This window comes from Pelodiscus sinensis, chromosome 3 (assembly GCF_052426305.1).
Source record: "Pelodiscus sinensis isolate ZL-2025 chromosome 3, ASM5242630v1, whole genome shotgun sequence".
NCBI classification, from domain to species: Eukaryota; Metazoa; Chordata; order Testudines; family Trionychidae; genus Pelodiscus; species Pelodiscus sinensis.
The window spans coordinates 48,768,988-48,793,548 of NC_143054.1; the positions used below are offsets into that span (position 1 = coordinate 48,768,988).

The 24,561-nt window shown below is 41.6% G+C and overlaps 1 protein-coding gene across 1 annotated transcript in view; it reads right to left on the minus strand.

Annotated features, from left to right (window-relative positions):
* LOC102456584 (EGF-like photoreceptor maintenance factor) overlaps positions 1-20,679 on the minus strand; it is a 58,839-nt gene extending 38,160 nt beyond the window's left edge. Inside the window, exons 1-2 of the mRNA XM_025190966.3 lie at positions 20,396-20,679; positions 6,248-6,420 (exon numbers count right to left, since the gene is read on the minus strand). Of these exons, the coding sequence (XP_025046751.2) occupies positions 6,248-6,420; positions 20,396-20,418 (196 nt within the window). The 5' untranslated portion in view covers positions 20,419-20,679. The remainder of the gene's footprint in view (positions 1-6,247; positions 6,421-20,395) is intronic.
* Between the last annotated feature and the right edge of the window lie 3,882 nt (positions 20,680-24,561).

Sequence of the window (24,561 nt, forward strand, 5' to 3'; positions counted from 1 at the left end):
GTACAGACCTCTTGTCTGATAGCCCTCTTCCAGTGAGGACTCCTGAAGTCCTATTGGTTACACTTTGAAAACTGTACTGTCTCCCCCTAGCCTCTCCAGCAATTCTTTCCCCAGAATACCACCAAAGGTTAAGTGTTTACCTCTTATGAGGTACATCATAGAGAGTCAGCAGACATACAGACAGAATTGGCACAAGATTCTAAAAGACTATTATTTTTCCTTGGTAGCATGATGAATGCACTGATCTATACAAAATAAATTAATCTGTACACATTTCTTAACTCATTTCCTACATGACAGTGAAGAATTTCATGGGCAGGATAATACTTCTTCTCTCTGTTCTCTGGCACATGACCTCTCTCCATAACATCCAATCTCTTGTCTTTTCTACCTCTGCTACCCTTTGTCTTATAACCAGAAGCCTCCTTTTGTCTTGAGACATATGTGATCTGCCTCAGTAGGTGACCACAGATTAAGGATGTTAAAATACGGTTATCAGGCTAATCGTATAGTCCATTTTCAAGACTGCTCTGCTGTCTGGCACTGAGCAGACCAGATCATGCCAGCTCTGGGAATTACCTGTGCTACAGCTCTGCATTTTCAATGTAGTAAGAGCCGCAGGTTCTTACTAAATTTAAAATGCGGAAGCATAGAGATCAGCACAAGTCTTGCACTGAGTCCAGCAGCTACTGTTTGCGGCAGCAGCAGCAGCTACTATCTGCTGGAGAAGCCCCTGCCTGTGGCCAGCCCTGGCCACCATGAACAGCAGCCGCTTCAGCAGCAGCTACTGTTTGCGGTGGTTGGGGTATCCACCGCAAACAGTGGAATCATAGAATACTAGGACTGGAAGGGACCTCGAGAGGTCATCGAGTCCAGTCCCCTGCCCCCATGGCAGGACCAAATACTGTCTAGACCATCCCTGATAGATATTTATCTAACCTACTCTTAAATATCTCCCGCCCTCGGTGGGAAGGGGGAGTGCAGGCAGTATAGAGGCAGTGAGGAGGGGCCCACAGGGAGCATGGGGCCAATGGGAACTGCTTCAGGCCCCACTTGTGCCATTTCCCCACTGTGCCCCTGCCCAGCCCCCCATGAAGATGGTGCTAGAGGGAGCCAGCTGTAGTAAATTGAGGGTCTGTAACACTAAATCAGCAGGCCTGAATAAAGGCCTGTAACATAAAAACAGAAGGTCTGAAATCTAGGGTTCAAGACTTTGGCTCCGTGAAACTGCAGGCAGGAAAGAGTCTTGGCTAAAGAGAAATAGTATAAGCCAGATCAAGCATAAAGTACCAGGTACAGGTACCAGACACAGGCTGCAAGCACATTCCTGAGGGTTATAGCAGAATGCCTTGCTAAGAAACATCTTGGAAACTACCACCCCAGAAATAAAGTACATACCGACCTAGGTTCAGGACCGGGTCAAAGTTGACAGCATAATGCATAGTAAACTGACAGCATGAAGAACAGTAAATAAGCCCCCTTTTGTCAAGGTAAGGGGCAGTAACCAGATAACAGAGGGTGGCAACCTGATACATCAGTGATGTGTGGCTTGTCTGTACCTGTTTAAAAGTGTACCTCAAAGAAGAGAGCTAAATATGCATCAGTAAGAGCCTCTTCCTTATATTAATTGTGATGCAGCTGTTTCTTCTACCCTGTCTGCTAAGAGTTGAAATCACAGGAAGCTGAAATCACTTGAGACTAATGGGCAGAAGTCACAGCCAAGAGTGGATAGCAGCAGATGTTTACTGATGACCAGCAGGGCAGTGGCAGAGAGATGTGATAAGAAGCCAGTTGGGCACCACAGAGAGATTTGATGCACAGCCAACAGGGCTGCGGGGGAGAGGCATAACCGAGCAACCAGCAGGGCAGCAGAAGACAGCAGTGAGTAGTGGATGACAAACAACCCACCGAAAGAGTAAGATGCCTCTTTACCTTCCGCCACCCAGGATTGGAGGTGAACTCTTCAGATGCACCTCTGAATTCTGGGTCTGTTATGACCAAGGGTAACGGCCGAGGGTACAGTGTTTGGCATGTGAGGGGGACATTTAAATTACTCAACTTAAGAACCTTAATCATAGAATACTAAAACTAGAAGTGACCTCAAAAGATCATCAAGTCCTGTCTCCTGCCCTCGTGTCAAGATCAAGCACCATCTAGACCATCGTTGATAGATATGTCTAGTATGCTCTTAAATATCTCCAGTGATGGATGTTCCACAACTTCCTAAGCAATTTATTCCAGTGGTTAACTGACAGTTGGGATGTTTTTGCCAATGTCCAATCTAAAACTCCCTTGCTGCAATTTAAGCCCATTGCTTCTTGTCCGATCAGCAGAGGTCAAGAAGAACAATTTTTCTCCTTCCTCCTTGTAATGCTCGTTTGGATATTTGAAAACTACTATCATGTCCCCTTTCAGTCTTCTCTTTTCTAAACTAAATAAGCCCAGTTTTTAGTCTTCCCTTATAGGCCATGTTTTCCAGTCCTTTAATCATTTTTGTTTCTTGTCTCTGGACCTTATCCAATTTCTCCACATCTTTCCTGAGATGTGGTGCCCAGAACTGGACACATAACCGAGGCATAATTAGTGCAGAGTAGAGTGGAAGAAACACTTTTCATATCTTGCTCGCAACACTCCTGTTAATGCATCCCAGAATCATGTTTCCTTACTTTGCAACCGTGTCACACTGCTAACTCATATTTAGCTTGTGGTCCACTATGACCTCTAGCTCTCTTTCTGCAGTACAGGCAGTCCCCGGGTTACGTACAAGATAGCGACTGTAGGTTTGTTCTTAAGTTGAATCTGTATGTAAGTCGGAACTGGCGTCCAGATTCAGCCGCTGCTGAAACTGACCGCCAGTTCCGACTTACATACAGAATCAACTTAAGAACCCCAAGCGTCCCCAAGTCAGCTGCTGCTGAAACTGATCAGCAGCTGATTCCAGGAAGCCCGGGGCAGAGCAACTCTGCCTCGGGCTTCCTGTAGTCAGCGCTGGTCAATTTCAGCAGCAGCTGACTTGGGGACGCCTGGGGTAGAGCAGCTGGGGTGCTGCTGGATTGCTACAGTAGCGCCGCTCCTCGGTGCTACTGGAGCAACCCAGCATCACCCCATCTGCTCTGCCCCAGGCGTCCTGATTCAGCCGCTGCTGAAACTGACCAGCAGCGGCTGAATCAGGACGCCTGGGGCAGAGCAGCTGGGGTGCTGCTGGGTTGGACCAGTAGCTCCCAGAGCAACGCTGCGGGACCAACCGGCAGCGCCCCAGCTGCTCTGCCACAGGCGTCCAGAGAAAAGCCTAGTCTGCTGGAGGGGGGGCGTACTAGCTGCACCCCCCCCCACCCCAGCAGACCAGGAAGACGCGGGCAGTGGACCGAGACGCACCGCGGTCCCACCGCCTGGGTCCTCCGCGGCTTTGTTCCCAGTCTCCCTGGTCTGCTGGAGACCAGCAGACCAGGGAGACGGGGAGCAAAGCCTCTGAGGACGCCAGCAGCAGGACAGCCGTGGGGCGTCTGGGCTGTCCCGCTGCCGGCTTCCCCAAGGCTTTGCAAAGCCGCGGGGGGGGGTGGGGGCTCGGGCAGCGGGGCAGCCCAGGCGCGCCTGGGCTGCCCCGCTGCCCGAGCCCCCCCCCCCGCGGCTTTGCTCTGCGTCTTCCTGGTCTGCAGACCAGGGAGACTCGGAGAAAGCCCCGGAGTACACGGGCGGCAGGACCGCGAGGTCCCGCAGTCCGTGTCCTCCGGGGCAGCCCCGTTCGTAACTGCGGATCCGACATAAGTCAGATCCGGGTAAGTCGGGGACTGCCTGTACTCCTTCCTAGACAGTCAATTCCTATTTTAAGGGGAAAAGGACACTGACCAACCTAATTAGGGTGGTACTTTTACACATGGTTTATGTTTATGAACCCTGTTTGCAGTGTTTTTCCAAATGAATGCCATGTTATTTCCCACCCTTTTAATAAAAGTTTCCTTTCTACACTCCGATTCTGTGATTCCAAGTGGGGATGCATTGCTTCTCAGGGGTGCCGCAGGGGTAGTGTGAGAATTTCCCAGGTTACTGGATGAGGACTTGAACTTGTTTGGTGTTAGCTCGATGGAAAGGAACTCCTAAATATTGAACCCAGCCCTGGCTGCTACTGGCTTCACCTCGTTGAAAGGTTTCATATGTTCTCACTCCTCCTTTCTGAGCCAACATTACACCATCATTCCCAGGAAGAGATATTCAATCTTGATAAACAGCTGGGTTTCAACAGTTTGTCATCCATTAAAAATTAAAAATGTACTTTTAAAAATGATAATTCATTACTCTGCCAGAATAAGGTGAAATGCAGGTCAAAGGGTTTTGGCCAAGTATAATAATTCTGGATCCTACAAAGCCAAAGAAAATCTATCAGTACAACAGATGCTTTCCTGTGTGCTTTCCAGTTACAGGATGAGAATTTATTAAGAGAATAACAAACTATAAAGAACACAGTTTCTCTTGGGTGTTTTCTATGGCTTGGGCACGAGTACCTGCTGTACTGCACATTGCAAAAAGAGCAATCCCATTTGGAGTCCTGGTACATTGGACTTATTACAAGCTAAATTATCTGCTTTGTGTGAAGCATATTTCCTTTATCTCTGTTGTCCTGAATCCAGATGGCATCACAATTAGAAACCCTAATGAGATGGAAATTCAAAGTTTAAGAGTTCATACAAAGATTTCTGAAAGGCAACTGCAGCAGTCAGTGCTGCAAGCCATGTTCTCACAGGGGATAAAGGATTTAGTAGTGAATTTTCAGAAGGTGGTATCCCATTGTTAGATAAATATCTAGCAGGGATGGTATAGACAGTATTTGGGCCTGCCATGAAGGCAGGGGACTAGACTCAATGGCCTCTCGAGGTCCCTTCCAGTCCTAGTATTCTATGATTTGTGAGCAGAGTTTAAATCTGCAAATTTGCACCTGAGTTGTGCAGTTCAGTTTTGACCCCAAATCACAGAGAGAGTGGTGTGACTAGTCAGTTCTATGCTCACAGTTTGCTATGTGGATTCATGTAAGCTTCAATAAGTACTGTAACAAACAAACAAAAACCCTTCAAAGGAGTCGTAGAGAGAGAGGCCTGAGGAAAACCGAGGGAGACATTTTTATGGAAGGGTCAGAAGGCTGCAGACAGATGCAAAGCCTATCAGTGAAGTTGGGAAGGCACGGTAGAATAGACATCCCCTCTGAGAGTGGCAGCTAATAACTCTTAATGTTGTGTGGTATATGAATGTATTCACAGGTTGCCTGTTTATCCTTACTCTAATCCTGGGGCTTAAACCAATGCCCATTGAAATTAATAGGAATGTTTAAATCGTTATCAATGGGAACATAGAATTAGATCCTAGGGGTACAGCACTCCTGGAGCTATGAGGGGAAGTAAAGCTAGGTAGACTATAATGCTGCTTCACAGTGCTGAAAGTGCACTCATTTTCTGAAAGCCTTACAAAGGATGCATGAGTATGAAGCCTTATGAAGTGTGGCTCCTACATTAGTGCTTGTTTTGGCCATTTACATGTATTGATTTTTTTAAATGTATTTTTTACCAAGATGCAAAATCAAATAAAGAGCAGTTTCTTCTTAATATGAATTATCTGCAAAGGGCTTCTCAGACACATGAGGGTGTCTTATGATCATGCTATTTTGCATACTGTTTCGTACATTCAGATGCTTGGAAAGCACTGAAATGCCACTTTTCTGAGTAAAAGTCTCAGAGGAGTAGCAGTGTTTAGTCTGTAAATTTAAAAATAACAAGTAGTCCTGTGGCACCTTAGAGACCAACAAAAATATATATAGTATCATGAGTTTTTGTGGGCAAACCCCACTTCCTCAGATGAGATTAGCACATTTCATAAAGGCAACATCCCAACACCCCCCAGGAGCTTTGCTATTGATTAGCATGAGTGCAGATGCACCTTGTTAATTATCTGTGGTTTTAGTATTTTTTCTTGCATAACAATTTTAAATATATTTAAAATTGTTATCAGAGAGAGAGAATGTGAGGGCACATGACCTCAATATTGGTGCACAAGACAAAACTCACTCTGCTCATGGACAGAAAGTCTTAGAGAGAACAGTGGCCAGAAGGGTTGTGAAACCAAAAACATTTCTATTTTTATTACTTGCCATTAATTATTTTATTTGCTTCCTACATAAAACATGGCAATAAAAACTCAACCTTTGGAGGAAAAAACCCCACACTTGGGTAATCAAGGAAAAGACCTACTAGCTTTGCCATACCTTGTTCACAGAAGGTGCCAGTGGTTCCTAGAGGGCAGTGACATGCATATCCATCAGGCAGTGGCACACAGGTAGCCCCCTTCCTACATAGATGTGATGGGTTATGCTCAGGATCACAGGCTGATACTGTCTCAGTACAAAACGCTCCTTTCCATTCGGTGGGACAGTCACAGCTACAGTACATAAAAGTCGAAACAATCCATTATTACCTGAACAAATCAACATTTCAGTAACATTTGCAGTCAACATTTTCAAACTCTGATACATTCAGTTGGAGGTTTTCAGTGAGTCCAAGTGGCCAAGTCTCGTTGGATTCTGTGTTTAGGAGCTTAGTTTTAAACTACAGTATTAGCCTGCATTTACCTCTAATTTGTTTTCATCTAGCAGCTTTGGTCACTGTTTGTATTTAATGGGATATTTTAATTTTTATTATTTGCATTGTGCTATTACTATCCAGACATGCCAGTCAGTCTTGAATCTTCTTTTTGGTAGATGCTATACAAAACACACAAGAAGGCAAGGTCTCTACCCCAAAATGTTTATACTCTAAATGGAGAAATGGCATAAAAAGTAAATGTAATAATGTACAAGGGGGAAAGGGAAAATAATGAAGTGGGGGTGAGGGAAAAGTAGTAAGTTCAGCCTCTGCGGCTACCACTCAGCTAGAGTTGGTTGAATTCTTCTGAGGCTCAGCAGAAGTGGGATCCAGGAAAGTGTCTGAAGGAGGAGAGGGCATTTGTATCAAGTCAAGTATATTCTGGGATTTCACAATCTGTACCAACACTCCAACTGATGTTCATGTGGACAACCACCATATGGAGGTTTGCAGGGGAGCGAGGCCTGTCACAAGTTGTGTAGTTGCTAGCTGCTGTAATTAATCTCTGCCATCATTAAATTGTCCAAATTAAGGGAACCTGAGAAAAGATGAGTGTCTGACAGCCTCTCCCTATCCACTCAGTGTTTAATTAGAGCTGGGGAATCACTCATGTCAAACATCCTGCTCTGGTGGTTGTCCATATGAACGTCAGTTGGAGTGTTGGTACAGACTGTGAAATCGCAGAATGTACTTTACTTGATACAGAGGTTTCTCCTTCTCCTTAAAAGCAGTATTATTGTCAATGGTTTAAATATCATCCAGTGGCAGGTTTATGACAGGGTGTTATAGCCTGTATTGGTTCCAAGATATTAGAGAGACCAGGTGGGGAAGATAACACCTTTTACTGATACAGCTTCTGTTGGTGAGAGAGACAAACTTGTGACCTACACAGACGGTGCTTAATTTGTGGTGAGCCCTGGTATCTCTTGACTTGGCAGTTCATAGCCACAGCAGGCTCCACACTGCTAACCTAGCTCTGAAGGCAGCGTTTCTGCCAATAGCAACACAGAAGTAAGGATGGCAATTCTATAGCATACCACCCTCACTTCTGCACAGTAGCTGGCCTTCAGAGCTGAGTCCTCCACTAGCAGCTGCCCCACTTGAGCCCTGTCCCACTTTCATTTCAAATTAAGCATTGTACACAGAGCTCTTCTTCATGGTCCATTTTGTCCCAGATATGACATGTCAGTTGCTTCTCTAAATGGAAGTACTTTATTGGTTGCCTGTAGAATTCAAGGCCAAGTATAGAACTTAGATTCTGACTGGTTCTTTTCTCAGGCTTGTATTTTTGTCCCTTTTCGACATTTATTCAGACTCACTGAGCTACACTGTCTCCACCAATCAGCTCACAGTTTCTGGGGAAACGACATCTAGGAGTCTTTGAAACTGTGGCAAGAGCTATACCTTTATCACAGGAATGATCTGTAACTATAATTCATTTCCTAGACAGTTTGTGAACATGACACAGCACTGCTATTATTGTTTCTTTAAACCTTCAGGACAAAGGACAACAGGTAAGTAAACCACTGCCTTCAACCTTTTCACAGTGATAAACAGCTACTTAAAATTAAGGAGAAAAGAGGACAGGACTTCACAGTAACACAAGCTCCTCAATCCATCACAGTTTAACATTAAGGTATTTTCTCTCTCTCTATTAACCATTATGCTTTGATGCATAGAAACCATTAAGGAGAGAAAATAATTTAGCTTCTTAAGTGGCAGATAGAAATGCTGTTTCTTGTGCTATGGTGAACTGAAAAGCTGAAAGCTGTGGCTGCACTTTCTGGGACTCATAGAAGGGATTTTCTTCTCTCCCCCACCTCCCTTCACACTATAATAGTTTTTACACACATCTCAGAACATTTTCTTGCAACATAAAAATAAAATACTAGCTCTACATTTAAATGGGATTAAATCTACAGGCATCACTGGACTGAATTTAATCAGCTTCCTTCTTCTATACATGTCAGTGACATGAACATATGTGACCCTATATAAAAAAAATATGAAATATGTGCCTTAGCTTAGCAATTTCATTTTAGATTTGAATCCCAGTCTTTTCCGAAGTTCATAGTTGTGTGGATTTAGGATTCTGGTTCAAGCTCAACTAGAACGGGTTGACAAACACCAGCCCTGGTGGGCTGCCACTATATTAAGCTGCAGCTCCTGTTGACCGCGGAACACTGTTCCCAGCCAACGGGAGCTGCAGAAAGCAGTGTCCTAGTCCGCGCCAGTTCTTGAAGCTCCTATTGACCAGGAGCCATGATATGGGGCCAACGGGAGCTGCAAAGACCCTTATCCATGGAGGTACATGTCAACATAGTAGTGGCAGTCCACCAGGGTTGGTATTTGTCAACCTCTGTTCTAGTATGAGCTGCTGTCATTTTATTGCCCGCTCCTATACCACAGTTTGGCTCTGGAACCTTATTCAAAATTGGCCATGTTTTAGGGAGGAAAGTGAAAAAGTGTTTGGGATTGGTCTCTCTCTCCTGATGAGTAATTACCAGACCTTTGAAGACAATTCAGTTTCAGTGACTGATGCTTAACTACCTTATCTGAACCATTGCCGGTGCCCAGTCTCTCTGCACAATCGGTATCACATCAACTCCACTCACCACTAAGCTCCCCATCATCCTGCAGACCAAGGCTTTGATCTACATCTTGTTCTTGTTTTGTTTTCTAGGGAGCAGAGAGGGAAATGGAGAGGGCTTGCTACTACATTACTGCCTGGATTTCTCAGGCCATTGTTCCTCATTTCTCTTTCTCTACGGATTAGTGCCAATGGTGCAGGTTAATGCACTCCTCATTGGAATCATAAAACACTAGAACTGGAAGGGATCTCAAGAGTCATCCAGTCCAGTCCTCTGCACTCATGGCAGGACCCAATATATCTACACCATTCCTGATAGATGTCTGTTTAACCTGCTCTTAAATATCTCCAGAGATGGAGATTCGACAACCTCCCTAGGCAATTTTTTCCAGTGTTTAACCACCCTGACAGTTAGGAAGTTTTTCCTAATGTCCAACCTGAACCTCCCTTGCTGCAGTTTAAGCCCATTTTTTCTTGTCCTATCAGCAGAGGTCAAGGAGAACAATTTTTTTCCCTCCTCCTTGTGACACCCTTTTAGATATCTGAAGACCGCTATCATGTCCCCTCTCAGTCTTCTCCTTTCCAAACTAAAGCCCAGTTCTTTCAATCTTCCTTCATAGTTCATGTTCTCTAGACTTTTAATCATTCTTGTTGATCTTCTCTGGACATTCTCCAATTTTTCCACATCTTTCTTGAAATGTGGTGCCCAGAACTGGACACCATACTCAAATTGAGGCCTAATCAGTGCAGAATAGAGCAGAAGAATGACTTCTTGTGTCTTGATCACAACACTCCTGTTAGAGCATCCTAGAATCATGTCTGCTTTTTTTTTTTCTTTTTTGCTTTTTGCAACAGCACCACACTGTTGGCTCATAGTTAGCTTGTGGTCCACTATGGCCCCTAGATCTCCTTCTGCAGTACTCCTTCCTAAACAGTCGCTTCCTATTCTGCTTCTATATGTTTTGGGGTGAGGAGGGAAACTTTGTGGACCCATTCTCCATAACTCTCTAATTTTGTGATAGCATATTCTGGAGTGCAGAAAGTCTCTGTATTTGTAGATTCTTTTCCATAGAGTTGAAACTTTGCAAATGTCCTTTGGGGCCCAATGGGCAACTCTGAACTTTTGCAGAGGGCCTTCCTTCTGAGAGAGGTGCTGCACAGGTCAGACAGAGAAAGAGAAGGCCCATTAAAAGGAGAAAAGAGCTCTCAACCACACTACCCCCAAAGGAATGAAACAAAAGATCACTTTGGACTGAGGGATCCTAGAAGTCTCAGAAAGTTTCAAGTTTTGTTACATTTGCACTTTGGTTCATATTTCAAGATGACATACTTTTCTGAACCAGTTCATCCATCTCTATTACCTACCTGACAGCACTCTTAAAACATAGTGTCAATATCCACATACAGTAACTTGACGTATCAGGGACCAAGTTCAGCCTTGAAGTAGGCAGCACAAGTCCTGTTTGAAGACATCTTAGGGCTCTGTACTGCACTGCCAAATTGGGACCCATAGCTAAAGTACCTAATCTATTCAGTATCTTTTAGAATACTTCTATTAATTTTATATCAAGTCTGCATGTTACATCATAGAATCTTGTGCAAACATTATGCCTTTTCTTGCACCTACATGGCAGTAAATTACAAGATGTAATATCGTCCCTGGTGCCTTATGGCTTATTCTGAATTTCTTAGAAAAGCTTCTTCCATTGACCACATCTTCTTGCATTAAACACAGAGCAGCCTTAAAATGGGTTTTGTTAGATAGAAATGTGAATCAAAGAAAACAAGTCATAGTTAATCACAGACAAACAGATATCCCATGGATGATTTTATATTTACTCAAAGTGCAACAGGTGAAATGAGTCACTGTTTAAACATTAAAAGTCATGAGATCAGGGCTTTACTCAGTCAGCATGATTCATACGTTATTATACATTGATGCAATCTGACTGCAGATTTCTTCTCTTTAGGGTAAAAGGTGCTTAAATATTTATCATAATTTTGTGAAGGGAATTTAGAAGGATGTCAAGAAGTATGTATGATTTATTAGTAAGCAGCTTTGTACATTACTTTTTGAATAGTAGGCATACATCATCTGTGTTAGGCCAGGACACAAACTGCAATCTGCACTAATTAGGGTTCTATAACCTGTGCCCTCCTCCCTGAGAACCTCCTTTATGATGTATGCATTTTGGAACTTGGAAACAATCTATGGATCAAACAGATTACACAGCATCACAGAAGTGCAAAAAAGCCCAACTATATTGTGATATGAAATTACTAGGACAGTTGTTGGGTAAGAGTCAACCCAGAGTAAGCATATTGCAATAAAGTTATAATCCTACAAAAGGTCAAAGCTGAGTTGATTTAGTCAGTACTAGCCTATTTTCGGAATGAGATTAAGGTAAATCTCACAGCTTTTTCTCTACCAGACTAGATCACAATTACAAGCAGTGGATATGAGGTTTCTCCACTGGGTGGCTGGGCTTACTCTTTGGCTGTGTCTGCACTGGCACGATCTTGTGCAAAAGCAGCCGATCTTGCACAAAAACTTGCTGCCTGTCTACACTGGCTGCGTGTTCTTGCGCAAGTAAACTGACGTTCTAATATATGAAATCAGGGCTTCTTGCACCAGAACTCTGACGCTCCCGCTCAGGAATAAGCCCTTTTGTGCAACTGTTCTTGTGCAAGAGGCCAGTATAGACAGGCAACATGAATTTCTTACACAAGAAAGCCCTATGGTTAAAATGCACTTGTGCAAAAGCACATGCCAGTGTAGACGCTCTCTTCTGGAAGAGTTTTTTGCACAAGAACTCTTCCGCGAAAGAGTTATTGCGCAAGAAGCTGCCAGTGTAGAAGTAGCCTTTGTGTCAAGGTGAACAGCTCAGCTATTCAGGAGAGCCTCAAAGTAGAGCTGCTTTGCCTCTAGATTGATAGGACCCAGCTGAAGTGATTCAGACACCTGATAAAGATGCTTCTGGGAGGCTTTCTTTGGAACTCTACTGGTATGTTGCACTGAGAAGAGGACATGAGGCTGAACCAGACACATTGGCCTGGGAACACTGGTGATTCCCTGATGAGGAGCTGGAACCTGTTGTGGCATAAGAAGAGGTTCTCCCTACTCTCCATGCTGCCACTGCAACACCCAGGAAAAGCAGCATAAAGGAAAAAGGAGGTTTAAACAGTATAGGTTCAAAGAACAAACAAAAACATGACTCTCAGTTTAATGGATCTGAAAGATATTGAATTCAGAAACTGATCTTTTAGTCAAAGTGAGTTCATGTTGAGGGAATGCTGACCCAGAACAGTGAGGGAAGATAGTCAACCAAAGATGAAGCATGGAGAGAGAAATGCATCCTGAAAGAAAGCATCACCACTTGTAACAAAGAACATTCTGAAGGGCTACAGAACTGACACTTAACAAGAAAATAATGGCTTCTAAAATAATTACCTCAGCAAAGCATGTGGCTTCTTTTTATTTTTCATTGTGTAAGCAAAAAGCAGATTGATTTTACTCAAATGGCAGCTTTTGGTTAGAGTAAGAAACACCACAAAAAAGGCAAGTAGATGTAATACCTGAAACAGAAGTCCCATTGTCATCTAGGTAACTGATCTTTACTGATCAGAAGTAGTAAGTGGTGAAATAGACTCATCTAAACCAGTTTGGGAGTATATCAATCTTGTACTTCTCTGTCTTTGTGCACTATGGTTGTTAAAATGAATGGACATCACGTAAGGAGAGTAAGGATTATTTTTTCCTTAACTATTAAACATACTGAACAAAAGAGAAACCTTCTACTAGTTCCAATCGTAATAATGAAATGTAGGCATTCTATTTTGCTTTTCCATCTATAAATGAAGAGGCCCCACTCCTGCAATCAGATCCAAAAGGGCTCTTTCTAATTACCAAAATCCAAATTCCTCATTTTAAGAGAAGCATAAAGTCCCTTGTCCTAGGCAAAAACATACTTTGTTCCCTATTTCAGCAAGAATCATGCAAGGCACCATAGACTCTTCAAATTTATGATTTGCTAACATATGTGACTTTGGACTGCTAATGTGCTGTAAATAGAACATGGACAGGTATGACCGTGCCTTAAAAATAAAAATAAAACATGTCATTTTTCAAATAGTGGGTATCTGTTTACTTAAAGTATAGGGAGCTGCCTTAGTGCTGACTGGAATGTAAAATTTAACTAAAAGATCACAGAAAATGCTGTCCATTTCTGCTGCTACTTAAATCTGAAGCACAATCCCCATAGCAACTGAATCTCCAATTTAACTGCACTGCAAATTCTTTCCATGTGAAAGTGTGGGCAAAGTGCAGAAATAACTCAAACCAGCAACAACAAAACAATCTCCAGAGGGAAATCATTTTCAGGAGACTCAAAATATTTGAACACAAACCAAATTTCCCAAAGGACCCCCTCTTAAGAGGACTATAGGTGATTTTAAGAGAGTGAAGTATCTCCAGAGCCTGTGTAAGTTGGTACTGTAAGATATTGTATCCTGGCAAGGATCACACAAGAGCAGTAGAACTGCCACTTTGTCAAGGTGCTATATTTTCTGTAGTCAAGGTGGATTCAGGGAGTGCAGTTGTTTAGGAAACAATGGAAGTAACACTAAAAACTAGGTTTAAGTAACCTTTCAACTAGGTTCGACAAGGACAGGTGAGCAAAGCCCACAGGTAAGTGGAGAACATGGGGACCTGGGAGATGGATCGGAAATGGGAGGAAGTGTGGGCTACAATGACAGAGAGAAAGGAGAGTCGGGGAAAACTGGGAGGCAAGGTCAAATCAGGATCTTAGATGCCTATATACAAATGCGAGAAGTATGGGAAATAAGCAGGAAGAATTGGAAGTGCTAATAAATAAGTACAATTATGACATTGTTGGCATCAAGAAACTTGGTGGGAAGAGTACAGCTTGCTTAGGAAGGATAGACAGGGGAAAAAAAGGAGGAGGTGTTGCCTTATACATTAAAATGAACACACTTGGAGTGAGGTGGAGATGGACATAGGAGACGGAAGTGTTGAGAGTCTCTGGGTTAGGCTAAAAGGGATTAAAAACAAAGGTGATGTCATGCTAGGAGTCTACTACAGGCCACCTACCCAGGTGGAAGAAGTGGATGAGGCTTTTTTTAAACAACTAACAAAATCATCCAAAGCCCAAGATTTGGTGGTGATGGGGGACTTCAACTATCCAGATATATGTTGGGAAAATAACACTGCGGCGCACAGACTATCCAATAAGTTCTTGGACTGCATTGGAGACAACTTTTTATTTCAGAAGGTTGAAAAAACTACCAGTGGGAAAGCTGTTCTGGATTTGATCCTAACAAATAAGGAGGAACTAGTTGAGAATTTGAAAGTGGAAGGCAGCTTGGGTGAAAGCGATCATGAAATCATAGAATTCACAATTCTAAGGAAGGGTAGAAGGGAGAACAGCAAAATAGAAGCAATGGATTTCGGGAAGGCGGATTTTGGTAAGCTCAGAGAGCTGATAGGTAAGGTCCCATGGGAATCGAGACTGGGGGGAAAAACAACTGAGGAGAGTTGGCAGTTTTTCAAAGGGACATTGTTAAGGGCCCAAAAGCAAGCTATTCCGATGTGTCGGAAAGATAGAAAATATGGCAAAAGACCACCTTGGCTTAACCACGAGATCTTGCATGATCTAAAAATAAAAAAGGAGTCATATAAAAAATGGAAAGTAGGTCAAATTACAAAGGATGAATATAGGCAAAAAGCACAGGAATGCAGGGGCAAGATTAGAAAGGCAAAGGCACAGTATAAGCTCAAACTAGCTACTGGAATAAAGGGAAACAAGAAGACTTTTTATAACTATATTAGAAGCAAGAGGAAGCCCAAGGAGAGGGTAGGCCCACTGATCAGTGAGGAGGGAGTAACAGTAACAGGAAACCTGGAAATGGCAGAGATGCTCAATGACTTCTTTGTTTCGGTCTTCACCGAGACGTCTGAAGGACTGACTAACATAGTGAATGCTAGTGGGAAGGGGGTAGTTTTAGAAGGTAAAATATAAAAAGAACAAGTTAAAAATCACCTAGAAAAGTTAGATGCCTGCAAATCACCAGGGCCTGATGAAATGCATCCTAGAATACTCAAGGAGCTGATAGAGGAGGTATCTGAGCCTCTAGCTATCATCTTTGGAAAATCATGGGAGACAGGAGAGATTCCAAAGGACTGGAAAAGGGCAAATATAGTGCCCATCTATAAAAAGGAAAATAAGAACAACCCAGGAAACTACAGACCAGTTTAACTTCTGTGCCAGGGAAGATAATGAAGCAAGTAATTAAGGAAATAGTCTGTAAACACTTTGAAAGTGGCAAGGTGATAGGGAACAGCCAGCATGGATTTGTAAAGAAGAAATCATGTCAAACCAATCTCATAGCTTTCTTTAATAGGATAACGAGTCTTGAGGATAAGGGAGAAGTGGTGGCTGTGGTATACCTAGACTTTAGTAAGGTGTTTGATATGGTCTCACATGATATTCTTATCAATAAACTAAGTAAATACAACTTAGATGGGGCTACTATAAGGTGGGTGCATAACTGGCTGGATAACCATACTCAGAGAGTAGTTATTAATGGTTCACAATCCTGCTGGAAAGGCATAACAAGTGGGGTTCCCCAGGGGCCTGTTTTGGGACCGGCTCCGTTCAATATCTTCATCGACGATTTAGATATTGATATAGAAAGTACGCTTATTAAGTTTGCAGATGATACCAAGCTGGGAGGGGTTGCGACTAATCTGGAGGATAGGGTCATAATTCAAAATGACCTGGACAAATTGGAGAAATGGTATGACGTAAATAGGATGAAGTTTAATAAAGACAAATGCAAAGTGCTCCACTTAGGAAGGAACAATCAGTTTCATACATACAGAATGGGAAGCGACTGTCTAGGAAGGAGTACGGCAGAAAGGGATCTAGGGGTTATAGTGGACCACAAGTTGAATATGAGTCAGCAGTGTGATGCCGTTGCAAAGAAAGCAAACATGGTTCTGGGATGCATTAACAGGTGTGTTGTGAGCAAGACACGAGAAGTCATTCTTCCGCTCTACTCTGCGCTGGTTAGGCCTCAATTGGAGTATTGTGTTCAGTTCTGGCCACCGCATTTCAAGAAAGATTTGGAGAAATTGGTGATGGTCCAGAGAAGAGCACGAGAATGATTAAAGGTCTAGAGAACATGACCTATGAAGGAAGGCTAAAGGAATTAGGTTTGTTTAGTTTAGAAAAGAGAAGCCTGAGGGGAGAAATGATAGCAGTTTTCAGACATCTAAAAGGGTGTCATAAGGAAGAGGGAGAAAACTTGTTCATCTTGGCCTCTGAGGATAGAACAAGCTGCAATGGGCTTTTAAACTGCAGCAAGGGAGGTTTAGGTTGGACATTAGAAAAAAGTTCCTAACTGTCAGGGTAGTCAAACACTGGAATAAATTGTCCAGGGAGGTTGTGGAATCTCCATCTGTGGAGATATTTAAGAGTAGGTTAGATAAATGTCTATCAGGGATGGTCTAGACAGTATTTGGTCCTGCCATGAGGGCAAGGGACTGGACTTGATGACCTCTCGAGGTCCTTTCCAGTCCTCGTATTCTATGATTCCAAGAAGAAAAACGTGTATGTATAAATACACATAAGAGACAGATATGTAGGGCCTGTTGTGATAACTGGTCCTGCACATTTACCCTAATTATGAAGTGGCATGTGAAAAGTGAGTGGAATTCATAATTCATATAAAGAAGCTCATGATCCTATATATTTTTAATAGTCTCTAAGGTGCCACTCATTATTTTTATATGTCAGTTAACTATAATAACTGTTGATGGGCAAAGGTGCAAAAGAGACTAAATTCATCCAAACGGAAAGGCCTTCTGATATAATCATAGACTTATATTATGATCATATTTGGTAGACAAGGAAAGGATAGTGTCTGAAATCATTGAACAAGTATTGATGGGCTGGAAATTAACCTAATTAGTGCCAAAAATAATGGGGGTGGACTATTTTACCCATCACTCCTTTTTGGGTCTTTAAAGAACATTAATTTTGATAGAAAAATTGCCTACAGAAGCAAGCTTCACTATCATGGCTGCCATCCCTGCCCCCACACCATCTTTTTAGCCCCCAGACCTTCTTCATCCCAAACTTGAAAGATGTCTTGAGCAGAGGGGCCAGAGAGAGGGATACAGATGCTGTCATTGCCCATTGATGCAGATGGGTTGGATTTACATCAGAAATGCGTTAACTGTTTTTTCTGCTTTTTCTGTGTCTTTAATCAAAGGATTTTCTAATCTTTTTGCCATGGTACTAAACAGGCTGAGGTCTTTTATATCAAACCCCAACCTTGTTTAAAACTGTTGAAGGTTGGACAGTGATTGAGTGACATTAACATCAGTGGGCACATTTATTCCATTTCAGTTTACACCATGACAAGTGAAAATTCACCGTAGCACCAGCACAAAACAAAAACTAAGCTGGAGTTAAAAATATTGTTAAAAATGTTAAAATGTACATTAAATCCCCATAGTATTGAACCCTCCAATACTGGTACCCCTCCCAACAGCACCTCAACTTTCTCTCTCCAAATGTTCCTCAATTGCTGCCCCCTACACGCACATGCACGCACTTGCCAGAGACTCTGTGCCCCGCAGGAATATTGCAAGGGTATGTAACTCAGAACTGAGCTGCGGAGCAGAGAGTTTGCAAGTGGGCAACTTGGAGGATGCTGCCAGTGATTCTGGGCTTCAGCCCACTTATTTGGTCACTCGTGTCTTTCTGGCTGGCAACTGACCTCTTTTCAAATATGCTGCTATACGTGAAAATTGAGCTTTACAATGACTTTGAGGCTTTGCTCTTCGGAAAGAGCAAAATGTAGGTGAATAGGATTTTGTAGCTCTAGAGAGATCGGACAAGATCCTGCACTGTGCTGGTATGGGCGAGACATTCAAAACAGAGATGCTCTATGGCTCAGCAACCAGCACTAAATCGCAAATAAACTGCTACTCTGCAGGATTATAGGGATAAAACATCAGCACAAGCTTTGGCAGGTGTGCAACTCTTTCCCCACTTACTACATTGTTGTCTGATTTTCTGGATCTGTATGGCTACATTTTACATACTCAGTGCCCCCACACAGAGTTTGTAATGTAAAATGTATGTAGCCCTTTTCCCATGTCCTATTGTCTTCAGTGATTTAAATCAGTACATCCTTGTTGAAAATTATATTGAGTATCTACCAAAGCATCCATTTGGGAGTAAAAATTAATCCTCTTCTACCAGTAAATACTTTTAAAGCCAAGCTTTCTCAGGAGCAAAAGTTTTACAGCTGAGTTATAAACTGTTGGAAAATCCAGGTTCATTGCAATGGGTGCTGACCGAGAGCAGCAATAATGAATTCTAAAAGATGACCCATGTCCGCACAAAACAGCTCACCCTAAGAATTGTATAACATTGGCATGGCTAGGTAATCATGAAATATTCTATAGATAGACTCTGTTACTCTATCATAGGTACTTACATGACCCTCATTAGTATAGTATCTAAATTCTTCTCAAAATGTATTTTGTATTAAATATAAAAGCCCTGTGAGGTGAGGAATAACTATTATCCCCATTTTATAGGCTGAGAAACAACTGTCTTGCCTAAGGCTATGTAGGAAGTCTATGATTGATCAGAAAATATGCCAAAATCTCACTTCTACCACCTTGCCTTTGAGACTGGGGTGGAAGAAAAATAAAAAGTAAACCCCGACCTCATAATTAACAAAACCACCCTGGTGTGCATCTGTATTATTGATGATATGGTTGTTGCCCACATTGTCTGTTACAGTTTTGTGAGTTTTTTTTTCAGCTGTTTATTATCTTTACCTGATTTATCATTGTAATAGTTTGAGGAATATGTCAGTACTAACATATGAATTCATCTTTATTATATAGTAATTATGATTGTAACCTTCTGTGTGGATTAGAATGTCTATTTTAGAATAGAAACAGGCTATGTTTGGGGAACTGAAACAGAGCCATCAAAGAATCATCAACACTGAATAACTCTACCCTGTACAGCCATAGCCATTGATTTTTAATGACTGTGTCAGCAATCCCATATGGCATCGCAGCCTTGAATATTTCAGCAGAAGGAAAGTCACAAACTACTTTTAAAAGTGACATGCTTGCTGAGCAAGAGGAGCCATTTAATCACTAGAACAACAAGACTCAGTAGGAGGAGTGGACATGGGAGGATGTGGCCTCCCTTAAGGTCTTGGATCAAACTTAGAGACTCACAAAAAGGGGGTGAGATTATACTAAGGCATATTGTGTTCACAAGTTTGTTCTTTTGTCAGGTTCTATAACTCTTTTGGTATCTATGAGTAACATGTGTTTAAGTTGTTCCTTTGTGATGCCTATGCTTCTTACTTTAACTGCACTGAGTCTCCAGAGAGTTAAAAAACTATAATGTAGAATGCCTACAGCTATGGACTCCAAAAGAACACACACTAGTTTCAGGGTCAAAGGCAGGTGGATTGTGGGATCTCATATCCCAAACAGGGATCACAGACCTGGAGTTTATGTCCTGAGAGTGTGCCCTAAAAGCCAAAAACTTTTGGACACTGCTTGGATCCAGGTGGTGTGAAACCATGATGGAAAGTCCAATGGTTGGGTCTAGTTATAACAGCCTCGTGACCCTCAGCCAGGGCTGTAAGAGGCATATTCTATTTAGAGTATACTCTCTTGAAGACAACAGTACATCTTTACTTGTTTTTATGAAGTGCCTAATACATGTTTGGCTATGTCATCAGAAAACTAACAACTAGAATTTTCAAAATCACCCAGGGTTAGTCTATCACTGGTCCATTTAAAGTGATTGATAAAACTTTCATTAATATTTACCAGAGCAGAGTTAGACAATGCTTAGCACTTTAGAGAGTACCAGGCAACACAAACAATATTTATTATTTTAGTACTCTAGAATTAAAAATATTGACATGCTTTGTGTATCTTAAGTAGGCCCTAAGCCAGTGTCCTCCAACATATATATTTTTACTTATAAGTAACATGGGTCTCCATTTTTGTTTTCAAGACACTAAACAAATACATTCACTCTACAAACATTCAGATATAGCGTTTAATGTACTTTCATGGTTTATTACACTGAAATAACATTATACTCACTAAACAGTAGAGCCACTTTCCATGCATATTCCTCCATTCTTGCATTTTATTAAACTACATGGGGAATCTTCACATTGTCCTACACTGCGACCTGCATTGGGATGGCTTTCCAGAGTCCCTAGTGGTTTAAACTGGTGATCCTTTCCAGTGCGAACTTCTATGTCAAAAATGCAGCCTGGGAAACAAAGAAAAGGAAGCAAGTTTCAAAATACAAAGTCAAAACAAGAGGAAGAGGAGTATGGGTGTGTTTACTATGCAAAAGGTTGAGTGGCCCCAGCTATAAAGTATTTTGGATTGGGTCTCACAATTCCCTGTTGAAGCTGTTCCACTTTGTGTAATAATTAAGTAGTTCATAGGCCAGAGAGTTTGACTTCATAGCTTTGTAGCAGGTATACTCATCTGAGATGTGGGAAAGTCAGATTCAAAATCCTGCTCCAAATCAATAATTTTGAAATGGGATCTTATTCCAGGTGAGTGTACTAGCTACTAGGCTTTCTGAGACACACTCCCTCCCACTCCCTTTCCAGCTGGCATTTGTGTGAGTTAGATATATTCTGAGCATGGTTACTGGATTGGGCCTCTGGGTGAGATAGGAGAAGAATGCCTAATTTGAGAATCCCCCAGGATTTAGGTATGAGGAAGGTCTAGGAAAAGTTTAACTATAGAGAGGTGTCAGGACTTAAGCAGCTTTGTGCATGCCCACTAGCATAAATGTAAGTACCTATAAAGTTGGGTAGCAGCAGAGCAGAGATTATGAGAATGTCAGTGGCCCTTTAATAAGAATATAAGAACAGTCATAGTGGGTCAGAATAGAGGTCATTTAGCTCAGGATCCTATTTTAATAGTGACCAATGCCAGGTGCTTCAGAGGGAATGAGCAGAAGTAGCAATCGCTGACTCATTCAACCTTTGTCATGAACCGACAGCTTCTGGCAACCAGAGGCTAGAGACATTCAGAGCATGGGTGGCATCCTTGCCCAACTTGGTTAATAGCCACTGATGGACTTAGCCTCTATGAAGTTATCTAGTTCTTTATAAATTTGGCTTTTACTGCATCCCCTGACAGTGAGTTCCAATGGTTGTTCATTGTAGGAAGAATTACTTACTTTTATTTGTTTTTATTTGAATTACATTTGTCATTTTGTTGCCAAGTCACTAGATCCCATCATAACTCTTCTCATCCTGCTTTGAACTTAATTATTTTGAGTAATTTTGTATTGTCTGCAAATTTTGCCACCTCACTTTTTACCCTTTCTCCAGTCCATTTATGAATCTGTTGAACAGAACTGGTCCTAGTACATCTCCTAGAGGGATCACTATTTACTTCTTTCCAATCTGAAAACTGACCGTTTATTGCTACTATTTTTCCCCTGTTATTGAATTGATTACAGATCCATGAGAGGACCTTTCTGCATGATGTTGGAGATACGCACCTAAAGAAACAAGTACCTTTGTGGATCTAGCCCCAAGCACCTGAAGTCCTGATCTTCAAAGGTATTTAGCGCACCTAAATTTCATTGGAACTTAGGCACCTAACTACATTTGTGATCGCAGCCCATGTCACTTTTCCAAATGGGCATTATCTGTGTATATCAGTTTAGGACATGGAGTGATGATCAGAGCAGGTCCTAAGTACCTTTAGAAATCTGGGCCTGGGACACTTTTGAAAATGTTACCTCTGATCTACTCCTATACATATAGTGATTTAAACTACAGGTCCAATTTTAAATTGCTGTAGTTAATAAGTTTAACTTTGTGCAGGCACGCATCCCTTTTTCAACCTGGCTTGTAGCACTTAAGTGTGAGAGATACTGAACACCCTTTGCATTCACTGAAATGGTAGGTGATCAAGACTGCAGGGATTAGGCCCTATCTTAAATTGTGCATGATTTGTTGAAATCATGGAGGAAGGAAATTTACAACGAAAAGACATGACGGATGTCAAGGAGTTTTATCCAGCTGCTAGAATTTGTGCACTTTGAAAAGTTATAGAGAACATGCTAAATATTTCCACTGTCTGCCTCAGCCTGGTATTTATCATCATCATTATAGGTATTGCATGCATCCATGCAGGCCTCATGCCTTTGCTGGGAATACAGTGGAATTTCTATATGTTTAAAATGTATAAATATACTTTTGATTTGGTTGAATATATGCACCCATTCATGATCAGGATATTTTACTTTGTATAGTCTTAGATTTCTCCATTGGTCCAGATTATTTATCTACTAAGAACTGACAGAGCACAGGATCTTTCCATACTCCAGTGACACAGGCAATTGCTGGCATTTAGTAAGTGAAAGACAGGCACTCTAAGTGCTACAGTTAGCTTTCCCCCTTATTGATTTGCCAGATTCTCAGATATCTACTGATGTGTGCTATGAGGATATTAGGACCATGTTTTGTAATGAATTACAACTTGTGTAGAATTTTCACATCTAGTTCTTCATATTGTTGAGTAGTTGGGTGATGAGGGGGCCTATATAAATAAGAGTGCAGAGTAGGGCGTGTGTCATCTTAGACATTCTCAAAACTTTGTGCCAGACTGCAAAAGCTGTATGGATTGTGATCATTTCTCAGGTGTTAGGTGCCGGCTTTAAGTGAATTTAATTAAATTGAGTGAGTACCAGAAAAGGCAGGCATGACAGTGGAGTTTTGATGAAAATCATCAGCCACTCTGATCTTGATTTTGCCACTATCATTCCAAAGGGTTCAAAGTTCACAGCTGGGCATGAGAGGAGGGTGATCCAGATCATTTGCCCCTACCCATTCAAGTTCCAAGTGATCCACATAGCAAGGATGCAGTCATACTGCACTGCTAACAAAATGGGACATTCTGACAGCGGAATGATTATGGCCAGAATGTTCAAACTTGGGTGCCTACAAGATGGACATATAAATAAATGACTTGACTTGAAAACATGCTGAGCATTCTCAACCACCACTGAAATCATTGGAGTTGCAGATATTTAGCATTTCTGAAAAATCAGATTTTTTTTCATTTACCGGTAGATATCTAAATATAGGCTTACATAGGTACCTAACCTTAAACACCAAAGTAAAACTTTTTCCTTTAATTTTGCGATAGTGTAACAAAAATTTGTATCTAGAATGAAGTATTGGTATTGAACAATATAATCCTTGCTTAAGCTTTTTGGAAAGATGAACTAATAATTTTTTTTATATACACCTTTCCCCTGTGTTTTCTTAGGGGAAGATTTTTCGCAGTTTTGTTAATATTTCCACCTAATATGTAATTTTAGAATGATAGATAATTTAAATTTACCCTAGTTTGATGACTGTTTGGAATATTTTTAATCCTGTTATTTTTTGCTCAACACCAGTTCAAGACAAGCCTAATTAATGTTTCTGCTATTTGTCAGCAACAGATAAAGCATGTTCTGTTCCCTCAGATCCTGCTAGAATACCAACTAAACCCCTCCCTGAGATGTATGTAAACGGTACACACTTAAGGAAAGCACAATGAGTTCTGAAGATCTGATAAGTTCATCATGGAAAATAAGGAAGCACTCCTGGTGACCTATGGTTTAACTGTATAGTTACCTGGGAAACATCCAATTTAGAAACAGCTTCCAGAACAAATGTAAATAAAGCAGTTGCTAGGTATGCCAGGGAGTCCTTTGCTTGGCCTCATGATTTCAACTGAATTCTTGTTTAGATTTTCCTATTTTTTAAGAAAATCAATTTGGTGTTGATAAGGTACTAACAATAACAATTTGAGCCAGGAACAGTGGGGGCAAGTGCTGTGTAAACTCGCTCAGGGACCTTTGCTAATGAATGCGCTCAGTTCTGATGTGCATTTCCCTTGCTCACTCAGTTCTGACCTCTTTTGAGCAGAGGCTACCGACTGAGCTGAATTGTGGGGCAGTTTGCAGACAAGTTTGGACAGGACAAGATAAGGACTAAAATGAAACCATCTAAGCCCCGATCACAGATCAGTATCTGACCTCTGGGATCAAATTAAAGTAAACCATTTGAAATCCCCTGAGATCAAAAACTGGGACATAAATGTAGCATGTATCCTAGTGGTCATATATTCCCTTTTCTATTTATTATTTATTTATTTATTTATTTATTTTTATCTCCAGACTCTTCTTAGTCTCTGAATTTTCAACCCCTACCCCATAAATTGTGATATATAAGCCC